Here is a 22,120-nt window from a genome sequence, read left to right as displayed (position 1 = left end):
TTGAAGTCCTAACCTGTAGTAGTGCTCCCTTGGCTATATCTACCTAGAGACCACAGAGAAAACCAGTTACTGATTGGACAGTTTTCTGCTAGGCCTAACATTTTCTTGTTACAGCTCTTCACATTTACATGCTACGTTTAGGCCAATTATTGACCAGTGGTTGAAGTGGGTGATGTATCAGTCGATAATTCCCATGAATAAACAAAATATTTGTTTCCTGCTGCATTATTAGCAAACCATGCATAGCCTTTCAAAAAAAATCCAGAACATTTTGTGGAATGTTCTAATCAGTCTTCAAAAAGATGTCAATTAAAAATATTGCATTGTCATCATACAAACTGTCATCTAGTCATTACTGATTAATCATGAAGCTACATTTGAAAGAATGACTTTTTTAGTGGAATTAAATTGAATAATTTGACAGCCTTTTTCATATCAGTGCTTTTTTCCATTTCTTTTTTTCACCAGCCTTTCATGTATTACAGCAGATAAGTAAGTTAATTTGTTATTGGGAAATGATAGCAGATTTTAATTGCTCTCATCCCCACAATACTAAGACTGAGGGAGAGTGGACCCTGAACTTGAACTCACCTCTTTGTTGTCAGGTGTGTGTGGGTTTCAGACCACTTGTCTGACCTTCAGCCGACCTGGAAGCAGTTTGTCAAATGCAAGGGTCCCTGTGGGAGGTCAGGGGCAGGTCTGTGTATGAGAGAGAGAGTGTTTATGTGTGGAAGAAGCAGCAGGGATTGTGTGTGTGTGTGTGTGTGTGTGTGTGTGTGTGCGCACGCATGGATCTCTACGGAAAAATAGCTGCATGTGTGTTGCAGCGCTTGTGGTCTTTCTGTAGCTGGAGAATGGTGGAAAAAAAGGGAAAGGGTAATTTATTGCCCCCTCCCCACACCACCCACACCTCTGTCTGCAGCTTTAACCCTTTCACTCGAGTACAAGAGAATACAAGAGAGTACAGCACTGCCTGCAGGCTCACGCAGCGTGAGCCTTTCACAGAGTTTAAAGGGTTCAGCTTTGCTCGTATGTTTAGCCCCAAGTCATGATAAACTGTTTAAAGTCAGATACATAGAGCTTTTCAGGACAAAAATAGCCTGACTTTGTAGAAAAAACAGAGGAAAACAGGATTAACCTACTTTATCAGGCCCAACAAGATGGTTCTGACTTTGTAAAGTATTTTCATGAAAGCTACATGTTCCATTGTTATTTTTATAAGTTATTTTTGTTCCTTTGGTTGACTTGAGGTTTAGTTTTTATTATTAGGCTTAGAGGATCTTTATGACATATAGATAGTTTGTTGTTGTCGCAAGAAAACTTCATGTCTTTCAAATAGATACTTATAAGGACAAGAGTCTTAAATAATATGTAAACATTGCTAAAGTTTCAAGCTATTTACTCTGTTTTCCATACAGTTGATATAGGGAAAAACAGCCGGTTTAAAATTTGTTGTTTCTGTGATGCCAGGAGAACCAACTCATTTACAGGCAATCAGAACAGAGCTCGTTTGTCTTATATTAGCCTTAAAGGCACAATAACAAAAACAGCATGCATAATTATTAAGGATAAAGAGGGGTTGGAAATGGTTTTTGACCATTTTTGGTACCTAAAACCACAAAAATGTTATAAGTGGACCTCAAAGGTAAAAATAAAATGCAACAAAAATGGTAGAATTTGATGTAGCGTACAAAAAAAATTGAAGGCTTTTTTCTATCATGTGTTTTCAAATGATATTAAAAAATGGACCTTATGACAGCTGTGATATGAGAGCAATGATGACCCCATGTTCTACCTGTATAAACAGTGCGTGTGAGAGAGTCACCCATTACTTGATGACTAAAACTCTATCTCTTTCAGTTTCTTACATTGCTCAGGTGTGAGGTGGGGAAATCTACTGTCAGCACTGTGGGACTGTCTCATAGCTTAGCCTGAACACTTTTTTAATGAGCTTTTGAGTGGAGTCTGATTTACTTTTTAAATTGGGCACTTATGTGGTTTTGCTCATACTTACAGAAAGTAAGAGTACTGATTTGTAATACTGTTAAAGTTGATTATAATGATTGGCATTAGTTGCAATTACACAACTCCTGTAATGTTTTGTAAATTATTATAAAAATATTTTAAAAAACAAATTCATTTGTGTGTTTGTTTGTTTGTTTGTTTGTTTGTTTATGAGGCCCAACTTGTTCTCTTATGTTCTACATAATATCTTACCATGGCAAGCTGAAGGCCTGTGTTTGTGAGTGTGTCTTTCTGTCTGACTACAGTGATATTGGTTCAACAGAATTATTTATTTCCATTTCAATTCAAAACTGCAGGTGAATTCCGAACCTGTAACTGGGTGAACGTTTCAGTAATGTGCTGTAACAAAGTAATGCTCCTGTTGGGAGTGCAGTGATGATGCAGGCTTAGTTTTATTACTCTAAAGTCAGTATGGCCTGTTGGATTTAGTGGCATGTGGGTATTTACTAAAGAGAACTGCACAGCTACTCTCTGCTGTAGGATTCATCTGCAGCCGTAGACGTGCAGATAAGAAAGCCAGTCCAGTGATATATTAAACGTTTGAGCCCATGTGGTTCTTATTCTGCTTATACCGTATACTGCTTATTTTTCTCTCAGAAGACAGAAACCTCTCTTCCCCAAAAACCCCTTCACACCAGTGTCAAATGTTGGCTGATTTATTGGCATCGTAATGCTGCCCTGTTCTTGCAATTTTGATAGAAATAGCAGAATACAGCGCGGTGTATCCAGCGTGCAGGGTGGAGATTAGAAAATAAACTGTAGTGTTCATTAATGGGACAGGATTATCGGGAACGAAATTAGACCGTGTTCCAGTAAATGCCCTAATTGCATTTTTGTAGATCTCTGATTCGGTATTATGGGCAGCATATCCTATAAGGAATTTGATACGTATACATTTTGTTGCCGTCCAGTATCGTGCTAAGTGTTAATAAATTGGATATCAGTCTTAATGTTTTGTTGGCAAACGTTTGAATAAAAATGGGCAAAAAGCTGCGTAGTACATTTTTGCATTTAAATGTATTTGATGCTCAAATGCGTTTTTTAATAAATGCACAGTACATACACCCCCCTATTTTTTCTGGTTTTGGTCAAATTAATTAAAGTACTCAACGCATGAAAAAAACATGTGAAGTACGTATATAATAAGTATGCATATAATTATAATTTTTTTAGCCTTTTTCGGGTCTCGAGACCGCAGGCTCCGCAGCAGCGCGAGCCGCTAACGGTGGGAGGATGTTAGGAGCCCAGTTGCCATGACGACCGCAGGGGGGGGGGTGCAGTGAATGTAGCGGGGTGGGGGGGGGGGGGTAGTGCGCGTGTCGGTTGCGTGGCTCGCGGCAGTCGTCGAGAGCGCGCGCGCGGTTCTGCGTCGTCTCGGGGCTGCCGGGGATTTTATTTTATCGCGAGCTCAGAGCGAGGGCCGGTCAAAGAGGGACACGGAAGCAGCGGAGCGGCGCGCGAGCGGGTTTCAGCGGACACGGGAAGGTACGTGTGACCAAAACAGCTAAAACTAGTCAGTGTGCGGCATTTTAGTTTGTAGGTTTTTTTTTTAAAGAGAGGAGGAAGGAAGCCGCGTCACGCAGTGCAACAACACACACTGCTCGTAAACACACGCGCGAGCTGTGCGAGAGGGGCTCCGCGAGAGGGTCATGTTGGCTGTGTGAGCTGACAGGTCTTCGCGGGGTTGTGCAGGTCGCTGGAGGAGATTTGTGGGGCACGAAATTTGTGGCATCAGAATGAAAAGTCGCCTCCCTCCGGGGCAGAGGAGGATTTAGCACTGAGCATGCGCAATACATTCCACTAACGAGACCGGGGCAGAGGGAGAGAGGAAACGGGATAGAACTAGAGAATGAAAAGAAAGAAGGGAACAGATGTAGAGAGGGATAGAAGGCAATATATATAGGGAGCGGACAAATGAGAGAGCTATAGAGACTGAAGAGAAAAGAGTGCCTGAAAGAGGGATAGAAGGAAAGATGTAGAGAGTGATAGAATGGGAAAGAGAAAGTGATAAGAGAGTGGGAAAGAGATGTAGAAAGTAGTAGAATGGCAAAGAGACGTAGGGAGTGATAGAACGTGGAGAAGAGATATACAGTGGTGGAATCGGAAGGAGATGTGACGGAAACTGGAAAAATAGAGCAGAAGAGATACAGAGACTGATAGAATTTGTAATGATGAGTGAAAGAGATTAGAAAGGGAGAGAATGGGAAAGAAGGACAGAGGGCAAGAGATGCAAAAGATGTAGAAAGTGGTAGAATGAGAGAGTGAAATGTAGAAAGTGGTAGAATGAGAAAATGCAAGAGTTGGAAAGAAGGGTAGAAGGGGAAAGAGGGGAAATGTACTGGAATAGACTGGGAAAGAGAGACAGACAAGACAGAGTGATAGAAGAGAATACAAAGAATGTTAGAATATAACAGTGAACTATAGTGGGAATGAGTTTAGTTGAAGTGCAAAGCTACATGTTGATCACTCATTGCTTCATATAATGCTTAGTATGCAGAATGATATCAAGGTTTCTTATTTTGTCTTGAGATGCTGAAAATTGTTAGCTCTTACTGCCTCAGCAGCTGCTTAGTTCAGTGCATCTGGCATCTTTCTTGTGAATGAAACATTATGGAGTTTGTTTTAAAATGGGCATATTGTACAGGAGGATGTGGAGGATTCTCTAAACACTCATCAGTTCTTGGCTTAGCAGTGCTTTTGCCTCTTTGTCTGTACACAGTTCTGCTTGGATTGCCAAATTTGAGCATTTTCAAACAGCAGAGTGCCAGGGTGCAATTTGTCATTATGTTGAATGTGTATGGATTGATAGATGGATAGATACTGTACCAAGTTTGCAGTAGGTAGTAACTGGAGGGTATAATTCAGAATAATTTTGGATATAAATAATTTTTGAAAAGAATAACAGCTGATGTATAATGGAAAACACATTTTTCTCTAATAATAAAACTGAAATTAAACATATTATAGCATCGATATTTCTTAAATGTGTAAAACCTGCTACCAGTAACATTTAATGAGTGGAAAAAAATCTTGAAAGTGGACTATAATATGTCTTGCAACAAAACCCTTCAGTTATAATCCGCTTAGGACCCAGTAGTAAAATATTAAAATCAGAAAAATGGTAATTTAGGCAGGGGATATGGATTATTTTTATGGATTTATTGTCTCTTTTAATTCTCAGTCTTATCATTCTTGCAGTTTGGCTCTACTTATGCTACACAGCATATAATATATTTTTCTAGCATTTATAGAAAAATTTGCAGTGGCTTATATTTACAACAAATCTAAAACTTTGCCAGTTATTAATGATTAAAAGAACCCAACATCAGAAAAAAAAACACAGTATAGAAGCTGGTTCAGGCAAGGTGTCAGAATGAATATGAATGTGAATTTGAATTGGCCAGTGGCCAGGTTTCCATTCAGTTACTGAATTAAATTCAAGCAAACAACTGAAATGTTGCAGAGAATTATGCTAATTAAGCTACGTCTATACAAGAGAATCCAACTCTCTGTGACACGTGAAAACACCTCTGAGAAATATGGAGCAAGTTTTCAGAGAAATCTTTAATGTCGTGCAACTTCTCTTTGATGGCTGTGTTTCACACCTTTAGAGTGCAAATACAGAATGCACTGATGTAATAAAGAGGCTCAAACACCTTAGAGGCTCTTTACTGACTAAAATCACTGTTATGTTTTCTTTTTCAAAAACGGTACATTCTTATTTCTTTATAATCCTGTTTCCTGCTCCCTTGAGCCATAAGAGAATCACCTTAATGGTCACATTTTGGTCTTTATTTTGTTTTGTTTTACTTGGCAAATGGGATTGCACTGGTGTTTATTGCATTTGCTTTTTATCATCAAGAGTTCTTCTCTGTGGATTTGGAAGATTTTATTCAATATGTGCCCTTGCCATAAAGTCATTTTTATTTGATATTAAAAATATGCAAAAAATATGTGGGAAAAAAACAGCTATTGTTACTTAAATCATCACTGCAAACATTCCCAGCATTGTGAGTTGAATTTCTGAGGAATACCTGTTTGGATTGAGTGAAGGAGGGAGATAGTGGGAAGGAGAGGAATGAGGGAGAAGAGCAGGGAAGCCGTCCATCAGGGCCTGATCTGGAGGCCAGGCACCACAGCTGGAGGGGGAGGGGTGGAACTAAGCGAGTGTTGGGGGAGGGGACAACACAGAGTGAGAGATAGTGTGTGTGTGAGAGAGAGAGAGAGAGAGAGAGAGAGAGAGAGAGAGCAGAGGAGAGGAGAGGAGAGATGAGATGCTTTTATGTGGTTTCAGCGTCTGCTTCTGCCACAATCTACACAACCAAGCTTTTGGTGCTCATGTGGCTAATTGTGTAGCAGTTTGTTCAGAATCATTTGTCTGGGTGAAGATTAGGATTGGATATTATATAAAAAAGTGTTGCATCATAAATAAAGGCAGTTATGTCTGTGATGTAGTAAACATTGTTGTCTACAAGAAGGGTGAGTTATTCTGTGAATTATTTGCCATTTTCTGGTTTGGCATCCTGCCTTGCTGACACTGCTACAGGAGCTACCTTGCAGGTTGCAGTGTTGACGGTCATGCAGACATGCTCTTTTTGCTGTGGTTTCAGGGTGTTTAAACAAGCTGAAGTCTCTAGAGTTCAGGTGTGGTTTGGCACTTCCTTTTTAATTTGTGTCAAGCTGTAGCTTTAATATAGTATCTTGAAGCTGCATGGTTTTAATATGTGTAAAAGTCCATGTGTAAGAGACCACCCTTCCTATACTTAATTTCCTGCCAAAATGGCAATTAAGTACAAGTTAAGTCAACATCAAGTCAAAAGAAAATAAGTGAAAGAACAGGAGTTTCCAGACCTGGAGTTAATCATGAAATATACAATACAGAGACAATGAGACTCCTAACAACCTTGCAAGTCCTGGTAGACGCCCAGAACTGTCAGCATCAGATAAACAGGACTTTCATCTTTGAGAGAGAGGAGAAAATCAAGCTCCACTCTTGCTTCAGATCTTAAAAAAACAGGTGTTTCTGTCCATCCTTCCACTGTAAGATGACAACGCAGTGCTATGAGTCTGAAAGGAAGTCTAGCTGTCAAGAAGTTATTACTGAAAAAATGACAAAGGAAGCATTTGCAAAGCAGACAAAGAAGCTGCTGGTGTTCTAAGAACAATAGATTGGCCACCCCAGAGTCCAATGTTTGATTTAATCATGGGAAACAGAAAATTTAACCCATTTCTAAAATTGAACTTTGGTGATGTGAGATCCAATTTTACACATGCGTTGTGTCCATTTTACTTTTGTCGGCTTTTCCCATTATGATACGAGTTGACTCTTAGTTTGTGGATAAAGCCAACCTTGCATATCCTCCATCTTTCCATTCATTGTTAGTCCACTTACCTGCTAGTCAGTGCTCAACAGATGCATTTCCACTCTAAATTGTATACAGATAACAAACACATTCCGTTTACACTGGTGCTACATCTCTAAACACCTCCAAATGTGGTTTGACTGTTCAGATTGCAATTTGATAATGTGTCCGGAGGGTGTTTACATCTCACCTTTTCATGTGGTCAGGTAAAAGCTTAATGTGATCCGATCACTGAAAACGTACGTTGATGGAAGGTGTAAACAGGCCCCAAATGTCATTCTTTTTGTCTGAATTAAATTTTTTGCATTTGTTCATCTATGAAAAACTATTTGATTTGTAAGTTTTTGAATATGATGGTAGCACAGCTTTCTGAATCTCTCTCTCTCTCTCTCTCTCTCTCTCTCTCCTCTCCGTCCTCTCCCCCCTCCCCCCTTCCCCCCTTCCCCCCTCTCTGGGCTTCAGGTCTGATGAGTATTCCTGCAACGTCTGGACAGACGGGGGCTGGAGAGATGCAGTCACCTGCGGCAGTTAGCCCATCCTTCCTCCCGCCCCCAACCGGAAAGGTTCCGGGTCGCAAGAGGGGACGTCCGCCACTCAAAAGGCACCCAGAGTATCAGAACCACTACCCAGAATCCCTCCCACCTATCAAAGTGCCAAAGAAGCGAGGGAGAAAACCTGGATTCAAGGTCAGCAAGTGTGTTTGTTTACTTTCAGGATAAAAATGTCCTGACTTTGTAGAAAAACCTTAACCCCCAAGAAGCTGTTGAAAGTCAAATATGTTGAGGTGTTCAGAACAAAAATGTCCTGACTATGTAGGAAAACCACAGAAAAACTGGAATAACCTACTTTGTCAAGTCCAAGTTCAGACTGTGTTTTTTGTGTTTTGTTACTGAGGCTAAGGTTAGGCTTAAAACATTCACATTGCATAGATAATTACTAGAGCTGTCAAAGGATTAAAATAATACATCTTGACTGTTCGCATATGTCTTATTTGAAGACAGAATGCATTGCATTGCTTTCTGTAATTCTATAGCATTATTTTCATCATGTGACCATAGGCTTCACCTCAACCTGAACAAGAAAATTATATATTTTCCTTATAGTAAACACATCACCAACATCCAGTGAGAGTAACAGTCGCTGTACATAGTGGACAGTGAGTGTATACATCATATATGCAGTCAATGGCTCCAACTCCTTTCACTCTTGTTCATACCGCCTGTGGGTATCTTTTGTTAGGTCGCTTTACCAACCAGTCTTCCATGAGCACTGTTCAGGGTTGCCTGCCAAAGATGTTGTTTTAAAAGCCTTTTGAAAGCTGTAAGCTTTGAATGTGATGGGTGCAATTATGGATTTTATCATAGCAGTACAGATCCTGAGCTGCTGGGCATCAAGCCTGCACTACTAGAGATGATTTGAAGTGTCAAACAAGGAAAATTAGTTTAATAAAATTTTGAGATGTTAAAATTCTTTATTAAATTAAAGTTCTTTGACAGGCCTAGTAATTACATATAACGACCATTTTTCTAACTGCAGTTCCATAGTAAAAAAAAAAAAAAAAAACAAGTATTCAGACCTTCGATATTTGCAAGTATTATGTCACGATCTATTTAAATCCAAGGCATTGTCATAGAAATAAGCTAAATATAAAGAAAAACAATCACAATTTATAGATTGCTTTATATTGGGAGGTGTCTGTCCAACTCCCTAACCCCTAAATTTGTTCATTTATTTAAGATCTTTTTCATTTATTTTAAAGTGAAGTTTAACGATTTAGCTTTACCTTGAGTTTAAAACAAACAAAAAAAACCTTTGTTAAAAATGCTGTCCCGTATTTTCATGTCACTCTATTGAAACACAGAGTTTTTGTTCATAGGCTGAGTCTTATTTTAGCCACACCCCTCTGTTTTAGAGCAGGATGTGAGACTGTATCCTCATGGCCACATGGTGAGCAGTGAGATCCCAATGTTTTGAAGCAAATGTGTCCCGAAGTATAAAATTCAGTGTAAACACTTTAAGAATTAAGCATTTTTTGTGTGTACAGCTGTTCAAAGCTTGATTTAATAATCATACACTGGCTATCATTTTTGAGAGATGCTCAAAATTAGCTAAAATTGTCTACCAAAATTTTCACTTCCAAAACATTTTTTTAAAGTTTGGAGGCATAATTATTGTAGTGGTACGACAAAATGGAATGTTCAGTCATGTAATCCTATTCATTTACTTTAACAAAATAAACATGATTAATGTGTTAATGTGTAGGATCACCTCTGACTTTGAACCAGTTTAGTAAAGTGATCCATATATATATATATATATATATATATATATATAACGCACCTTTCTGAAACCCAGAGTAATTTTTATAAAACACACATACTCAGTGCAGAAGAGTTTCTCACTTGTCACTACAGGGTTATTCTGAGAGAAAAAGTTCTTAGTCCAAAGAATCATTGCTGTCTGAAAGTTTATTGGTCTGAAGGAGATTTTCATTTGCTGCTACAGAATTAGCTTGTTGTGGCTAAAAGAAAGTTTCACAGTCTGATAGATGTCTACACTCGCCTCTGCGGAGTTAGCTCATTGCTGAGCCTGGCTGCATACTTCGAAGGAGATTTTCAGGGGCTTCTACAGAGTTAGCTTGTTAGCAGTTGAGAGAAAGTTTTGAAGGAAATTTTTACTTGCTATGAAGGTTAGCTCATTGTCAGCTGAGATAAATTTGCCAGTCTAAAGGAGATTTTTTCGCTATCCCATAAAGAGTTAGCTTGTTGCCAGCTGTTTTACTTTGCAGAGTTCTTTTGTTAACGGTTTAGAGAAAGTTTCTGAATCCATAGATTTTTTCTGGCCACTACAGAGTTAGCTTGTAACTGGTTGAGAGAAAGTTTCTCAGTCAGAAGGAGATTTCCACTCACTGCTACAGAGTTAGCTTGTTGCCAGCTGTTGTCACTGTAGAGTTAACTTGTGAACGGTTTGGAGGAAGTTTCTCAGTCCAAAGAAGATTTTCACTGGCCACTACAGAGTTAGCTTGTTACTGTCTGAGAGAGAGTTTCTCAGTCAGAAGGAGATTTTTTTTCTTGCCACTACAAGTTAGCTCATTGCTAGCTGTTGTCATTGTTACAGATTTATTATACTGTTTGAAAGTTACTCAGTCTGAAGGACATTTTCACTTGCCACTACAGGGTTAGCTTGTTGCTGGATGAAAGATTTTCGCTTTCTACTACTGTTAGCTTGTTGCTGGCTCAGAGAAAGTTTGTCAGTCCAACGGAGGTTTTTAATTCGCCACTACAGTTATCTCATGACTGGCTCAGAGAGTTTCTTAGTATATAGTAGATTTTCACTCATCGTTACAGAGTTAGCTTGTTATTGGTTGAGAGAGTTTCTCAGTCTGAAAGAGATTTTCACACAACGCTATAGAGATAAACTTATTGCCAACTGAGAGAAATTCTGAAGGAAATTTTTTCTGAAGGAAACTCTCTACTAGTTTGCATTACAGAGAAATCTAAGATTTATTTCTGTAGGGTTTTAAATTTAGTAATATTAATCAAATAAAGATATCTTTTAAGAATCGCTCAGTATCCAGAACATTCTGCCATTTCAGAGTGTAATAACTATGTCATTAAATATCGCTATGAAATATTGTTCAAATCTAAACATTGATCTGATGCTGCTCATTATTTGCAGATATACAATTCCAGTATTTTCTTGTATAACTATATAATATATAACAAATATGTATACCTCTGTGTCCTGACATGTGAAAACAAGCACGTGTGTGTGTCCAGGGAAGGATTTTCTTGCCCTAGACTCAAAGGAAAGTAATCAGCCTTTAAATGTGCTTTATGTGCATGAATGGAGATGATACTTTTTCTGCACTTCCAGTCAATGCTTGCTGTTTTCTAATACTATCCAGACACTTGCAGTGGAACACATTCATGTTTCCCACTGAAGGGGTGTGAGAGAGCGAGAGAGAGAGACAGTGAGGGGAAAGGGATAGTGTGCGTGTGTGTGTGGTTTCACAATGACTGATGTATCTGCAGTCTGCTGCTGTAGTGGGAGTTATTTTTAGCTGCATGTGTCTGACTGCAAGCCTCTTACTACTGCTGCTGATTTAAAGAGGAACACACTCGCATGGTGGGGGGTGTGTGTGTAAGTGAGTGACAGTGTATTAGCAATATAAAAAGAATGCCCTGAATATATTTTTTTTCTTTCTATTTGTTCAGTCAGTGGAGGACTGCTGACCATTAAAAAGCACTGCTGCTGGTTTTAATTCTTAAAGGGCCTGTGACATGAAGAAAAGTTTTCCTCTGACTTTAAATAAAAAAGGACACTACACATATGCACATTTACTGCTTATATGCTGAAATGCAAAAAAAAAAAAAAAAAAACATAAAATGTGGCCTATAAAGTTATTGCACATATTTTATGAAAAAGACAAAAAGTACCCAGTTCCTTGTAGAGGATGTGTAGTTTTTTCAATTTACCAACAAAGCAATCAGCAAAGCATTTGACCAGGGCTATTAAAACGTGCATATTCACGTTATATGTGTTTATATCTTCCGTATGGCAAATGTTTAGAGGGAAAATGTTCGTAATTATTAGCATAACCAAATTGAATTCCAAGAAACTCCAAAAAAGTAAAAACAACATGAACTTATAAGGTTTTATATTCCACACCGATGATACATTTTTTGAATGTTTACATTGATTCTGTTGTTTTTGCATGTATTCAGCTGAAGTCTCGATTGGCGATGACTCCTCTGGCCATCTCCCCTCCTAGCAGCACTCCAGAACCAGACATGAGCTCCATTCCCCAGGATGCTGCCACTGTTCCCCACTCTGCCACACCAGAGGTCCTTACAGGTAACATATACACAGACAGTCTCTCTTCCACTGCTTGTAAACACTCCATGCAGCCATGATCACAGCAAGTTAAAAAGAAAGAAAAAACAAGCTGCAGTAGAAAAGGATATGAATCTTCACTATTCTCTGAGGAACTCTAAATGCGTTAACAGACTTGGTTCTGTCTATTCCTCCAACATAACCTCACTGTTTACTGTCCAGTAGGGACTGTAACTGAGCTCATGAAGCTGAACGATGATTATAGCTGTGATTTTGTTCATATTAGTAACCTGAAGTGCTCATCCTAGCGGGGACACCATGGTTTGGTGTAAATTTTGTGCTACTGTGTGGCCTCACGTAATTTTGAACAGCGGTGCCTGGTGTTGTGATAAGGTCTGTCAAGATTTATTGAATAAATCGCTTTAATCAATTAAACAATGTAAACGCCCACTATGTAAGCAATTAAAAGTTGGAAATAATAAAATTATATAAAAATAGGTGAGCTTGATCAGAACCAGACATGATTACATGTACATGTGGCATCTTTTTTTACTTCAAATTGCAGCTGTGTATTAAGGCCCAATCCCATTTCTTGTTTTTACCCTCACCCCTTGTTTTTGATGTCACCCTAACCCCTTGGAATGGAGTTGTGGTTGAAATCTTGCCCTACGAAATGAGACCTTCCTCAAAAAAAAAAAAACACGCCTTGCTTCATTAACAGGCTGCCAGTGCTGCTCTATAGGCGACCTGGCCCGTCTTCAGTAATAGCAGAGGATGGAAAAATTCAGCAACCATGCTGCTGGGCTTTAGTTACATTTAGGGCATCATATGCTTTCAAAGAGACATATAAGACAATTATTTATAATCGCCTACCGCTAATTCTTTTGTGATACGAAGCTAAAGTCAGCTATTCAGCAGCTTCTTATTGAAATTGGAACGGGAAAGTTAACTAGCTAGCTACTGAGACATTAGCATGCTGTTAGCAATTTTTTTATGCTTGTCATGAAGAAAATGACCAAAATACATTCAAAAGACATAAAACTAACATAAAACAATGGTTATCATAATTTTTAACGCTCATGCAGCCATCTTGCCTATTTTTCTTTTTTTTTTCTTATAACACACTGTTTCAAGTATGCCCCTGAGAAAGCTCCATTTGGAGGGCCATGTAGTGCTAACACTTCATCCTATCCCTCCATCCCAACAAAAATTGGGACGCCCTAACCCTAGACGTGAACGTGCAAAACAGCTGAGGGCTAAGTGGTAGGGGTAAGGGGTGAAATGGTATTGGGCCAAAGTCTTTCAGTAAACATTTTAAACTTCATTGTCTGAATATTAGTGGAAGGGTCCACTGGATGTTAGTCCTCTGCTGAACATTTATGTGCATTTTTTTCACATGTAATTAAGTCAGATCTGTATGTGATAACCTTACAATAATCTGCTTGTTAGTTTTACTCTTATTAATGTCATAATAATAAATGAAGTTGATATTATATTATCTGTTGTATTGAATATAATGTGTAATTGCACAGGGTTTGTGAGTGTAATGTCAGACTCATAATCTGTGCTTATGGACCGAGGGGTCACACACACACACACACTCTCGTTATCTTAGAGGTCATGGCCTTGTGATCCGGAAAGGTTATCCTAGCCAAGTGGAAATACAGCTAAAGAGAGAAGGAGAGTAATTGCTTCTCTTTTTTGAAGATTAATAGTGATGAGGTCTCTGGGGGCATTACTTGAGACATGATCTTCCAATTATTCATTCAGTAAATTATATAAATAATCAAATTATTGCTAATTAATTTTTTGTAAAATGTCATCATATATTAAATGGTAACTGTTATGCATAATGAAGCACAAAGAACCATTTTGTTTAATTAATTTGTGCAAAAGAGGGGTCTGGCATCAATGCAGTGGGCCTTCCTCTTAAAACCCTGTGAGTGGACAAAGTGTCTTTTAACATGGGATTAAGACTAAGGTTGGGTAATATGGAAGAAATGTAATATCACAATACTTGAAGGCATTTTCGTGAAACACAATGTGAATCACTAAATCTAGCTTCAATGGCAGTGCCACATTAAAGTGCAGTTCTGGTCTAAAACTAGCATTTAATATGTCGTTTGTCATATTATGCAGCATTGCATCCCTTAGCCTGATCAGTTTTTATGAATTTGTATTCTTTGCGTGTTATATGTGAGTGTAACATATACATTTTTATTAAATCCACCTGAATTAGAATTACAAAGAGGCATAATATTCATTTTGTAAGTTTACAAAATGAAGCTACATAAATAAAATACAGAGATTTTAGCACAGCAGCTCAGTATTGCCTATCGCCTATGAACATCCTGCTCTTTCAGAATACAATAAATGTATCATCAGGTATCAGCTTGAAATGCAGCAAATATCTGCCAATACTGATATGATTCTGATTCATCATGCATCCTTAATCTTAAGAAGGAAGAGGTGAAAACTATTCATACAATTTTTCAACATAAATTAAAAAGATAAGATTCATATAAAGGCATAATACAGTTACTATACACTGGTTGTTGTTGTTTTCAGGCTCTCTGTATTTGGTCTCTTTGTAATATATGGTATCATATGATAGTGTTCTACCCATAATGTACTTTGCATATTGTGATGCAATTTATTATAATAATGATAACACAGTTGTATTGCCCTCACAATAATAATCCTGATATAGAGGTTTCTAAAATCAAGCTCTGCATGCTTAAAAGGGAATTCCACAGATTTCTTAAAATTTCTACATAGTTTAATGGTTGCGATGAAAACACAGGATGTACCTCTTTTTGCCATGGATGATTTTTTTAAAAATATATTTGAGGCCAGAATCTTTCCAAAAACTATTGTAAATCAGTGTCAAAGGCAAGCAGCATATTTGTAAATTTACATTTAATGTAAAAACTGTAAAGGAGGTTTTAGAGGCATTAAACTCTTCAGAGGTCCTGGTTCATATCAACACCGCTGTGAGCGATTCTGACTCTTTAAGTTTCTCTACCGCGGAATTTCACATCAAACCACTCTGAATGACTTTGTATACATCTCAGCCATTTAATTTTACTGACATTTTTTAAAATATCAGTGGAAGGTCAACCCCTGAGCCACTGAAAGTTAAAGAAAAAGTCATGTGTTTATGTTTATGTATGAGGGTTATGTATGGAGTCTGCAGGCTCTGGAAAGCCTACACTCTTATTTCCTTCTTGGCAGCAGCATATCAGCTTCTAGTATTCCATCTAGAATGACATTGACTTTTGGCTTACCCAGACACCCGCTGCCTCACCCTCCTGCAGACCCCTCCCCTGGTGTTTTATTGTTTGTGTAATCTGTGGAGAGCTGTCTTTGTGGTGGGGGTCGCAGTGGGAGTTGTCGCTGCTACTGCTGGGGTTCATGACCTTGCCGGCCTGAGGTCATTACCACTGGCTCATATGTTTCCAGTTGTGTGTGTTTCCGTACTTGAACTGGATTTGAACCCAGTTTGTAATCATGCATAAATGCAGTCTCTATCATGGCAAATATTTAGGAGGATTATTTTTAGGCTTTTCTTGGGTGATGTCCCAGCTGTGTTTCATTGCTTACTTGGGCTCATGTTTGTTTTTGTACATTGTAAGGACGTGTGCTCATACATATGTGCCAACTGTAGAAATGGCACATTACTCATTTTTCTTTTCTGATGCCGATATTGAAACATTCAGTACTGGCTGATACCAATACTTAATTTTACATGCACATTGGTTATCAGCAAATGCTGGAACTATTGCATGTTCCATTAAAAAGCATATTACACTGTGCTTTTGTTTTATACTTTTGATACTGCATTTGTATTTCGCATTTTATTCTATCCAGTTGTCATACTTTTAGCACTATAATGTTTGGTCAGTAGGGCAGAGCACTGCACTCAGTGCTAGACTTCCAAGTCTGCCTATGAGCACAGCCATTGGCCTAGGAGCTGATGAATGCTGTTGTTTTGTTGGCTTCCGCCCAAAATATCTACATGAATTAGGGTGTGATTCATATAAATTACATGTAAATAAGATACTGGTAGACTGGCACTTGATTTCACGCACTGACGCTGATTCATCATTTCCAGTCAAATGTCATATGTACTCTGTACAAAAGTTTCATAAATCAAACGACGAGTAGCAGTTAATACGTCATTAAAGGGATTCAAATCTGTGCTCCTTTTTGCTCTTTGGTGAATAAGGGCCAGTAGGTGTATGTGCTGTTTTAGGTGAGATTTGTTACAGGATTAGATTGGATTCATTCTTTTTAATGTTATACATAGGGAAGCACTTAGTAGTGCGCTCCATACTATACTGGTATATCTCCTTCCTCAGGTATAAGACTTTTCATGACCATTACATTGATATTCCACAAATATGTCCATAATACCACAACATACAAGCAGTGCAAATCACTGTGATGTTAGTCTTTTTAACAGAGTAACTGAGAGACAGGGATGTTTGTCATATTTGATGAAAATGAAGACATAGCAGACCCTTGATCACCTTCCCCTGTCTTGTCTGTTGCATCTGAAGTACTACATTTAGTTTTTCAGGCAGCAGGCATTAAGGAATGGCCAGTCTTTTGGGGTTAGCTTTAGCCTAACATGGATTGTTGCTTTCTTGTATGACCTAAGAGGCCACCAGACTTGGAGGGCTGCATCAGATGTGGTTGCTTTCATGGTTTTATGCACGAAAGAAGCTGTGGACCAGCTGGTACTACAAGTTGTTTAACTGTAATATTTTTCAGTTTTTAGCAGAGTCTGACAGTCAGTATGAATAAGTTTGAGACAAATGAGTGGAGAAATTATGCAAAGCTGAAATTTGTTATTCAAATTTCCCATTCCACCTTAAGTGGTGCAGCGATTCAGGTGCCTGTATAGGTGCCAGAATGTAAGAGCAGCGCCATTTAAGGTGGAACGGAAAATTCAATGTTAGCTGGGTCCAGATACAAGAAAAAGATATTTGAAAAGATCTTGACAAATAACATGCCGGCACATCAAGCACTGAGGAAAAAATAAGACACTTATAATCAGCATCCATCTTTAGGCTATCTGAAGAGGCATCCTCCATTACTCATCCATCAGGAAAATTCCATGTGGTTAACTGGATACCTGTTCATGATAACTTATGTATACTGGAATATCAAAATTATTCAGAATACACAGACATAGATGAAGTCTGTTTTTTTTTTCTTTTTATTGTCGTATTTTTTCTCCATGCAGTTCACCACATATCTGTCTTACGGATAATTGAATATCAAAATTCACTGGAATACACATCCCTAGTTTTAGCACCAGTGCTTTCATCTAAAAAAGGTGGGTCTACAGACTTCCACTAATTTTTCCCATTTTGTTGTTGTTTTTTTTTCCTTCCCTGCAGTTAACCAGATATCCGTTCTGTTCTGGATACTCAAATATCAAAATTTGTTGGAATGCACATCCTTAGTAATTTTTCAAAGTCTCGGCCGACATTGTAGGTCACTTCTGTATTTCTCTGATTTTCTTACATTTTCTTAAAATGCTCAAAAACAAACAAAAACTCACATACACACACTCTTCCTTTTTTTGATATGACCATGTATGTGTGCATAGTTGTGTGCTTGTGTGCGTATATATGCTTCTTTGTGTGTGTGTGTGTGTGTCTGTGTGTGTGTGTGTGTGTCTGTGTGTGTGAGATGCCTGGCCATTGGACCGTCTGTGTGACAGACGCCGAAAGGAAATCCCTAAGCATGCCGATCTGTCACATAAAAGCAGCAGCGCGGCACAGATGAGAGGGGCGGTGTGAATGTGGGTGTGAGTGTGTGTGTGGTAGGAGAGGACTGCTGAGTGATTGGAGAATTCCTATACACACACACACACACTTCTCCCTCAGGCTCATTCCCTTTATCCACCACTTACCCCCCCTTATACACCCCACTCCTCCTCCCACCCCTCAATATGTGTTCCTTGTGCTCTGTGGCCAAACATTGCTGCTCTTCTCTGTCTTATTTAGTCATCTGTGTTTGTTGGAGGACAGTAATTTTATGCTTAGTCTGGCCCGTCCCATCTTCTCATTTTATTACTATAAACATAATGCTGAAGCTCACCAATGCAGAACAAAGACAGGCTGTTTTAGGTTGACACTCTTTTCGAGTGTAATATGCTTCTGATAAGTTGTTCATGCTGTTTCATGCTGACCTTTTTATAAAAAGTGCAGGTATTTGGTTAGGTATTACGTATTTTACTAAGGATTATGTTTTTTTTTTTTTTTTTCACACATATTCCACTGCAATAGCTCTGCTACAGGATGTCTGCAATAACAGCAGTCCTTACCACTTAAGTTACTGAAAGGGCAGTTACTTTTTCATGGATATTTTCATGGTTGTGACATCACAACTATGATAAATTCACAAGTATAAGTTTCCATACATGAACTGTATGGACTGTGGAGTGTATTGGCACATTTTGGAAGTTTAACATGTTTACATAGTGCTCAGATTTTTTTATTTAATAAAAGGAAAGTATGTTTTTTTGGAATTGAAAACCATTCAAACTTGATTAGAATAAGGGTTACTGTGTTGCCACGGCTTGATTTTAGGTCAGGCCCTTCCTTAAAGTCTGCAAAAATAAATGGCCTGTTTGTAATTGCACTAAGGGCCTTTATGTATTTAGAGGCCTTTTTTGCTTCTTAGCCCATTACAGTGTGAAATCAATGGGGTGTGAAATAGTGCATGCTATTGTGATCACCTACATGATCATCAGGTAGGAGGTTACATTTTATTTTGTGGGTTGCTCTGTTGCAGGTAACTGCCATGATGTTGCTTTTGCAGAAGCTCAAGATTGTGGCCTTTTAAATTAAATCAAAAGCGCTTAAATCATTAATATTTTCTCCACAGTAGTTCATGCTTTTCTCGCTTTTCACAGCTGTTTTCTTCGGTCTCTCAGTACAGGTTTAAATTCTCTCTGTGTGTCTCGCTCTCATGTATGAAAAATGTATTTGCGTCTGTCTTTCCCTCCACTGCGCTTTTCAAGTGTGCAAGTTCAAATATTTGAAGATTCTGCACCAAATATTTGAGCCAAAGATCTGAATGTGAAACACCGACCCAGGTTGTGTTTAGTTGAATAGAGAATGTGCTCTGTGTGTGTGTGAGTGTGTGTGTGTGTCTGCTGTGAAATGTTGAGCTCCTCTCTGTATTCTGGTTAGAATAATTTATTTAATTTAATGTGTTCAAGTGAACCCATCTTTTGTCTTGGAATATTCCAAAAAGTTGAAATCAAATATTAAGCTATTGTTATGTTACTTTTAATTAAGACAAATTGATTTATTCATTACTAATTGATTTTAAAGAGATTTAGTAGTGTTGCAGTGCATAAACCCCTCATTACAAAGACAGAATGGACATGTGAGAGTTCTGAGTTGTGAAAAAAAGCCATCATCAAAACAACATCTGAGAGAATATCTTTTGAAAGAATGGTGTCCCACCAGTACAGCTCCAGAGATTTATAGGATCGATGCCAGGGTGCATTGAAGCTGTTCTGGTAGCAAATGATGGCCCAAAATTTTATCTGTTTTTTCCCCTCAACCTTGAATCTCTGTCAGCTTAGGTTGTCACAGTGCAGTGCATACCTCTGTTTCTCTTTCATGAAAAGATGTAATAAAGTTTTATATACCATTTTAAATACTCACACATGAAAGAATACAGATAATACTGTATGAAAGAGTTAGTATGGGCATATACTTGTATGGGTTTTTTCATAACCTTTATACCAGTCCATCACAAATGAGAAAATCTCAATATTGCATAGTACAAGTAGAGTACATCACTCTAATAAGCTTCTTTGCCCGAACAGTTAAGTCATGGATGATTTCGTCACATTTCAAATGAAAATCACCTCCCGCTGTGTCTGTTGCATCTGAAATAGTCCACCTTGTTTTCAAGGCAGATTTCGTCACATTTCAAATGAAAATCACCTCCCGCTGTGTCTGTTGCATCTGACATAGTCCACCTTGTCTTCAAGGCAGACATAAATCAATGACTCGTCTTTTGGAGTTAGCCTTATTCCAGCACGAACACCAGAGCTCTTCTGTTTACCCTTGTACCTTGTGAAGGGAGCTGTCAGATTCAATCAGCTGTATTAGATAGCATTGTTGGGGCCTTGTGCACTCGTGGATTGGCTGGTACTGATTTTGGTGATATTTTACATTTTTTGTCAGTATCTGATGATCAGACTGTGTGGACGCATGTATAAGAGACAAATTACTTGAGAAATCGGACAAAGCTAAGCTTGGCTGTATGGGATGCACATATGAGTCAAATGACTTGAGAAATCAGATGAAGCTAAAGTTGGCTGAATGCCGGGAACATAAGTGCTGTTGCATTTAAGGTGGAGTGGATAATGAAAAAAAAAAAAAGAAAAACTGCAGAGTAAGAAGCCAACATTAGCTTCCCATAAATTAAGGCATGAAATTACATCTAGTCTATCAGTGAGTGAAAAATAACATGGGTATATTTGTATGTGATCCTTTTATTTCTCGCTGTTTACTCTCAGCATATTATATACTGAATTATAAGTAGTCCTGATATGCAAATTGTATATCACAGCATCCTTGAAATATAGCCCCTTTGGAATATAAAGAGACAGGGATTGTACAAATGAACGTTTTACATTTGATGTGCTGTTGAGCTGTAGTGTTTGATCTGATGTTTCCTCTTTCTTCTTCTTTCTCTCTCTAGTTTGTATCTATGTAAATAAGCACGTGAACACGGGTCCTAACTTGGACAGGCAGAAGGTTCTGCAACTGCCTGATCACTTAGGTCCAGCCAGGCCCTCTGTGGTGCTGCAGCAGGCAGTGCAGGGCTGTATTGACAGCGCTTACCAGCAAAAAGCAGTTTTCACTCTGCTCACACAAGGCTATGGAGGAGAAAAGATATCAGGTAACACACAAAAAAGCATCCTAAAAGGATATTAATGATCAAATACATCAATCAAATGGCTGTTAAAGACGTACTTCTATAAATTTCTTTAAAACAACTATTGAATTAATAATCTTGCACAAATTTACAATTTCCCCATAGTCAACCTGCCAAGACATGAAGTTTGTTTTTTTTTAATTTTGTGCTGGAGCTATAAGGCTAATGTAGCTAACAGGTAGTGGAATCTTACAACGCTGGGCAAAATGTAAATAAAAATAACAAAAACAAACAAAAATGATCAGTTTCAATATTTCTTATGTTGTCCTTGTACTATTTTCAAGTAAATATAAAGTTTACATGATTTGCATATCATTGCATTTTGTTTTTATTTACATGTCTCAAATTCTTTGGAAATGGGGTTGTATATCTCATGAGTGAATATTATGCAAACTGCATGTCTAAGTCATACATTGTCTTGGTAATCATCTCAAATAGGTTTCTTATGTGTTTTTTGACACTGTATGATATACTGTTATCTGTAATAATGGACAAAGGTACGTTGCCTAGCTAACAGCAGTTGTAGCAGTCCTGCACTTTTGTCTGTTTTTAACAAAGAGAGATTATTGAGATTATTTAACAACTCAATATAACTATGTGATGATTTAGGCATACAGTTAGCAAGATGCTAATTATAGTGCACTATAAGCTTCATTTAATTATTACTTTGGATGCACAATCATAACCAACCTTGACTGGAGTTACAAGTTAAGTAGTTATCGTCAGTTTTTTTATTTTGTTAGCTGCAGTTTTTCTTGTTGAGGATGTTAACAAACTTAGAAAATCAACAAAACGTGATTTTACCATGGGTGTTCAAACTTTTGCATATGATCAAACTGTTATAGCATAATAATGAATAAGTCTAACTTGCTTTCCTCTTACTTTCCATGTAGCACAAAATTCCTTACCTCGGCAAC

General features: G+C 38.1%; 1 protein-coding gene across 6 annotated transcripts in view; it reads left to right on the top strand.

Moving 5' to 3' along the window:
* scml4 (Scm polycomb group protein like 4) overlaps positions 1–22,120 on the top strand; it is a 61,060-nt gene that overhangs the window by 29,228 nt on the left and 9,712 nt on the right. For 5 of the 6 annotated variants that reach the window (XM_017712967.2, XM_037538007.1, XM_037538008.1 and 2 more), the window contains 3 exons: positions 7,851–8,074; positions 12,116–12,245; positions 20,967–21,167. In XM_017712967.2, coding sequence (XP_017568456.1) covers positions 7,851–8,074; positions 12,116–12,245; positions 20,967–21,167 — 555 coding nt within the window. Of the gene's footprint in view, positions 1–3,382; positions 3,511–7,850; positions 8,075–12,115; positions 12,246–20,966; positions 21,168–22,120 lie in introns of those variants that run through there. The other variant, XM_017712968.2, reaches the window with a different exon arrangement.

This window comes from Pygocentrus nattereri, chromosome 4 (genome assembly GCF_015220715.1).
Source record: "Pygocentrus nattereri isolate fPygNat1 chromosome 4, fPygNat1.pri, whole genome shotgun sequence".
Lineage (NCBI taxonomy): Eukaryota > Metazoa > Chordata > Actinopteri > Characiformes > Serrasalmidae > Pygocentrus > Pygocentrus nattereri.
This window is presented reverse-complemented; position numbering and strand designations above follow the sequence as displayed.